Genomic DNA, 5,396 nt, shown 5'->3' with positions numbered 1-5,396 from the left:
TGTTCACTTTCTCTTTCATTTTTTGCAATTCACTTTACACTTTTCAACTACTTTTGCAGTACAAATCAAAAGACGATTGTTTTGACAATCGTTCAAAGCAAGGAGGCAATCATATTACAAATAAACAGCTGAAATATTAACGAAAGAGAGGGAAACCAAAGAGAGCCTCTTTTCTGCAGATAGGACCTTTAGACATGTTTGGCCTGTATTGCGGACATGTAACGTTTGGGAAAACATCTGCGACGATGGAACGGGATGGAGATGTAATCGGAGTATGCCCAGGCTACTCTATCAGCAACAACTTTGCCGAAGACCACATTCAAATCAGACGCCTCATTAATTTGTTATCGATTTTTATCCAACTGCAGAAACATCGTTTAGCTTCCCAGTAGGCAACATTGCTACATTGCATCACGATCAAAGATTTTCATTCTGGATAAAAATCAATAACAAATTGATGAGGCGTCCTATTTGAATGTGGTCTTCGGCAAAGTTGTAGCTGATAAAGTAGCCTAGGAGTACCAAGGATCAACTAACACTCTAGGGCACTTGAGGAAATGCTACGGTCAATTGAATGAAAAACGTCCTTTTCCCATAGTAATACCCATATAAACTTTGAAGAGCTTGTGCACTCTCAATATTCAACCAAATCAGCTCATTTTTTGAGAGAAGGCTTAGAATCTGGTTACGAATCGAATAAGCAGTGTGGAGTAAAACCGATTTTTTGAACCACGCTGCCCACTGCGGCGTAACTTACGAGCTGGATGTCTCTTATGCGTAGGGTAGGGCGGGGCAAGATGAGCACCCCAGGTTTACAAACAGGATAAACATTATTCTAACGGATTATGAACTTGTTTGGGCAAAATTCATCATAAAAGTAGTAAAACAGAGGGGTGCTCCTCTTGCCCCGGGTGGCCATCTTGCCCCGTCCTACCCTATGGACGATTGGATGTTGTTTGTTGGATGACGTCACAATGTAAACATCCGGGAAATATTTTGAAGCTTTAGTCTATCTGAAATCGATTAACCGGAGACTTTCTAAGCACACAATGCACAATGTTCACTTGACAGCTGCTCCAGCAAACATCCAATTCACACATCACCCGAGAACCACGGAAATCCGCAACTCCCACACGACACAACACACAGAGAAACCTTACTCTGTCCAGGAACTTTCTTTTCTGCTCAAAACAAACATTCCAAAACACCTACTTCTCCGTTAAGTTTTTTCACTTTTAAAGATAGCGATCTTCAAATGTATTTCTCCACATATCAGAGGAAACAATCCAATGTTCTTGCCGTTTGTTGACAAACTCTTTTATAATTAAGCCTTAAAAACGATCTTCCTTCGACGACTGAGACAGGACAGGATGATGGGAACCGATCTGCGCTGGATGTATTGATGCGTCGTCCACCGTTCCACCCCTTAGAACTGCATACGATGCGGGAACTGGTTCGACCGGAGCGAGAACATCGACTTCAGGTAGCGCTGGACAACCTTACCCTCCTTGTGCTTCTTGATAGCCTTCAGGACGGCCTCGTCGACGGTCTTCTGGTCGGTCTTGCGCTGTTCCGACGGAACGTACTTCTCGACCTTCTCGGCAAAGATATCCCGTTCGGCGGTCCGGGAGTTCTTCTTCTTGGGCATACGACGGAAGTACGTGTCGTTGATGTGTTTCGGCACCTTGAAGTCCTTCAGGTTGACCCGGGTCTTGGTGGCAATGACGTAGTTCTGGGAGATACGACGCATCGGGCAGCTGTTCAGGGCGAACGGGCCAGTGACCAGCAGCAGTCCCGACTTGAGGGCCTTCAGCAGGACGACACGCTTTCCCTTATGGCGACCGGCCAGCAGGATCAAAACCTTACCCTTCTTCAGGGTCTTACGGATGTTCCGCTTGTGGTTACGGAAGCACTTCTTACCGGTACGCTTGCGGACAATCGACTTGGTCGGCAGATAGCTCTTGTTCTTCTTCAGGAGAACCGTGCGCTCACCTCCGTTCTTGGCACCGCCGATCTTCTTCACAACAGTAATGGCGACCTTCGGCTTCTCGGCACGCTTCACCCGCTTGACGTTCTTCAGTGAGAACAATTTCTTCTGCACCTTCTGCTTGCGCTTCAGATAACGACGCACTCCATCCGACAGGGACTTGCCCTTGGTTCCGGCGGATTTTTTCACTGTTTTTTCGCCCTTTGGGGCCGCGGCGGCCTTTTCCTTGGTCGGGGCCATCTCAAAACACGTGTAAATAAGTGAAACACACTCGTAGAAAAGAACTCCCTTTTGAGGTTACGCTTCGATCCACTGACACCGAGCAGAGAGCGGCGCTGGCGTCGCAAAACGCACGTCACTTTGACAGCGCGAGATTGCGTTTCGGATTCTTGCAGTTTTAGGGATTTGGCAAATTAGTCCGAATGTAAAATGAAGGGAACAAAATTTGTTAATCGCAATTACGGTTTTTTTTTATTTTTCCTTTCTTCAAGAATCACGCAGAAAAATGAGGCTTGTTTAAAACAATAAAACGCATGGTTGATTTTCATACTGAGCATTTACTTATTCCAAAGTTATATTTCTTTGTTCTTACTTATAGTTTATCGATCAAAACAACCAATTCCCATCATTCCATATAACGTTAAAATCTACATTTGTTTCAACAAAATTAGAACCATAAACATGGCCCGGAAGCACTCACACACGAGCTCACACATCTATAAAATTTTTACCCCAACATCGCCACAACGAAGAAAGTGTAGCAAATTCATCACTCCAACTTCCAAGTGCAGTTTTGGCCGTGATGGATAACACGCAGGTACTCAAGACAGCATTCACAAAAAGTTGGTCGGTTTCGATGTTTTGCCTTTTTACCACAAACTTATTTACACTCAGAAATAAATAAAGCCATTAATGAATATTTTCTATGCGAAATTGCGGTTTGACTGGGTTCATGCATTAACTGACTAAATATGAATTAGTTTAGCAAGACTTTATACCATTTAGTTTTCAGAATGCATATTTTTTAGCATTTTTTGAAAAAGTTGATCCTTGTAATATTTTCTAAATTTTATGCATTTTATGTATAAATTTAAGTAAAATTCCGCTTCTCTTTAGGAGTTTCATTTCAATATATTAAGTTGGTGAATCAGCAGCCAAATTTCAACATGAGGCGTTTCAAGCTGATAAATTTATTTTATAAATAAATTGAATCATTTTTACAAAGTTCAATATTTAAACACTCAATGGTTCTGCTGAGAATCCTTCACTTCCTATAACCTGCTGGGCTCTAACGATGAGTATCCTAGCCCACAAATAATATTCCAAGTCCGAATGTCCATATCCTGATCCATTAACAGGAACCTGTTCACGATGTCAATCTGGTGCTCTGCAAAGGATATGGTGTAATTAAATATGGGATAAGGATAATCTTCGTGGTCACATAAAATGAAGGGGCCGATTTGGTTCACTCACCACGCCATTTTTCTGAAATCGCTTCTCGCAGATATGGTAGGACTGCACTGTATCCCTTATGAGGAATTTCTCGAGTTGTACTAATAGTTTTACAAATATTACTAAATAAATAAACAAACTTGAAAAAAATAACGAAAACCGAAAGTACAGAATCCGAATTTTTAACTGCTGCTTTTCTTGTAATTTTCCGCCGTACAGGTGTCTAAAAATTACACATTCTCTCGCTTAAATTAATTTATGCATTCTCATTATAAAATATATGCACTAAGAGTCTATTTCTTAGAAATCCTAATACATAATTGCGATTTAGTTATGAAATGAATGAAAAATAGTCATTTAATGAATATCCTTATTTCTGAGTGTACAGACGGGACACTGGCGATTTTTCCATGGCTCACTTCTTAACGACTATTCACAGTGTACTGAGGGGTGATACTGATAATTTGCAGTACCAGTTTTCAGTGGGATGTGGTACCAGATTTACTGTCACACATGACGTTTGACAGCCGATTCACGAGGCCGGCGATGTGATCGATGATGATTCTGTTTTGTTTGTGCTTGTGTGGAGCCGAGAGTCTGGAGATGCTGGTGTTTCATCGGAACCGACGTTTTTGGCCCAGGAATGAACTAAAGAACAACCTTCGATGGTGGTGTTCACCTAGTGGCAACATAAGCATCCAGATTGGAAGGAACGTAACGATTCTCATCGCGGATACGCTGGCGGTTGCTCCAGGTATGCTTTTGATTGGTATTTTTATGACGACCTCGCGCCAACCAAAACACCTAGTCCGTTAATTCTGCGATTCTGTTTTTTTTCCTTTCTCAGGTCAACAAAAAGTTTGTCCTGTTGGATGTGATTGCCCAGCGGTCGGAAGAAGCAGCACTATGGCCGAAAAACAAGTATTCATTCCGGTCGAGGTGTGGAAAGTGATCTACCGTAAGTTGAAAGATCTCTGCCGTTAGCAATTTGGCGAGAGGGCTAGATCCAAGGAGTTCGAGCTGGACCGGGAGTACAAATGACGGCTAGAGAAGAGCCCTTCGCGATTGCCGCGGAAAGCTTAATGCAGAGTCAGCTACGATGGATTTATGAGCCTTGACGAAAAGCAGATTTCTGCGTCGCCACCCTCCAGCAGCATAGCCAAAAGACGCCCGAAGGAGATGAAAATTCTTCCTTGGAGGATCACAAGTAGGACCAGCGACTTTCCTTATATTTATTGTAAAGGCAGCTACAAAGTGACATTCTGAAATGGTCTGGTAGATCACTTCCGCCAAACGGTTACGGATGTTACAGTTGAAGAAACTGAACCGCTTCCAGCCTCTGTTATATATCTACCAGGTAGAAAGTATGGATACCGTTAACTACCGGTGGTAGCTGCCACCGGGTTTGAGGATGCTTTCGGGCCAGTTAGCCGAAGTACGCAGATCGAACGGAAGCCATATGGAATATTTTTCCTGGACCGTCACTTGCAGGGATAGTAGTTTTAGCGACCATTTGAATGAAGAGAATCAAAGCAGTGAAGGAGCAAGGAAGTGACCTATAATTTTTCTTTTGCAATAAACATGTGCTATCAAACCATTCTAAAAACCAATTTTAATAAATCTAATTACCAGAATATCTTATACACTACTGAAACCATTGAAAGCAAAAGTGATCTATTTTACAAGCAGATGTATTGCGCTTTACCTAGCAATTTGAGAGGACTTGGTGAACTTTATTGGGGGCTGATTATATTTGCTTGGTAAAATTGTGCTAATTCTACGAGCGAAGTGGCGTGACGCAGCTCGATTCGTATATCGAGGTGACTCTCCGTTTGATTTATACGGCGAGTCCCTTCGTTCGAGTCGAAATTTTTCACCTTGATATAGGGTGGGGCGGGGCAAGATAACTTTGTAAATACAAATCGTATTGGTTTGTATTCGTTCGCTACTCTTCAAT

At 42.5% G+C, this 5,396-nt stretch overlaps 1 protein-coding gene and 2 long non-coding RNA genes across 3 annotated transcripts; 1 reads left to right on the top strand and 2 right to left on the bottom strand.

Annotated features, from left to right (window-relative positions):
- Positions 1 to 1,219: 1,219 nt before the first annotated feature.
- LOC109405852 (large ribosomal subunit protein eL6) lies at positions 1,220 to 2,306 on the bottom strand. Its single transcript, XM_019678910.3, has one exon. It carries the CDS (start codon positions 2,225 to 2,227, stop codon positions 1,427 to 1,429), a length of 801 nt encoding a protein of 266 aa, XP_019534455.1. The 5' UTR covers positions 2,228 to 2,306; the 3' UTR covers positions 1,220 to 1,426.
- Positions 2,307 to 3,161: 855 nt separating this feature from the next.
- Positions 3,162 to 3,686, bottom strand: LOC134284079 (uncharacterized). The gene is made up of 2 exons (XR_009995613.1): positions 3,461 to 3,686; positions 3,162 to 3,374 (listed from the first exon to the last, which is right to left on the bottom strand). It is a non-coding gene; the product is annotated as an uncharacterized LOC134284079 (long non-coding RNA).
- A 194-nt stretch (positions 3,687 to 3,880) lies between these two features.
- Positions 3,881 to 4,320, top strand: LOC134284077 (uncharacterized). Its single transcript, XR_009995612.1, has 2 exons — positions 3,881 to 4,193; positions 4,287 to 4,320. It is a non-coding gene; the product is annotated as an uncharacterized LOC134284077 (long non-coding RNA).
- The last annotated feature ends 1,076 nt before the right edge of the window (positions 4,321 to 5,396 follow it).

Source organism: Aedes albopictus, chromosome 3 (assembly GCF_035046485.1).
Source record: "Aedes albopictus strain Foshan chromosome 3, AalbF5, whole genome shotgun sequence".
NCBI classification, from domain to species: Eukaryota; Metazoa; Arthropoda; class Insecta; order Diptera; family Culicidae; genus Aedes; species Aedes albopictus.
This window is presented reverse-complemented; position numbering and strand designations above follow the sequence as displayed.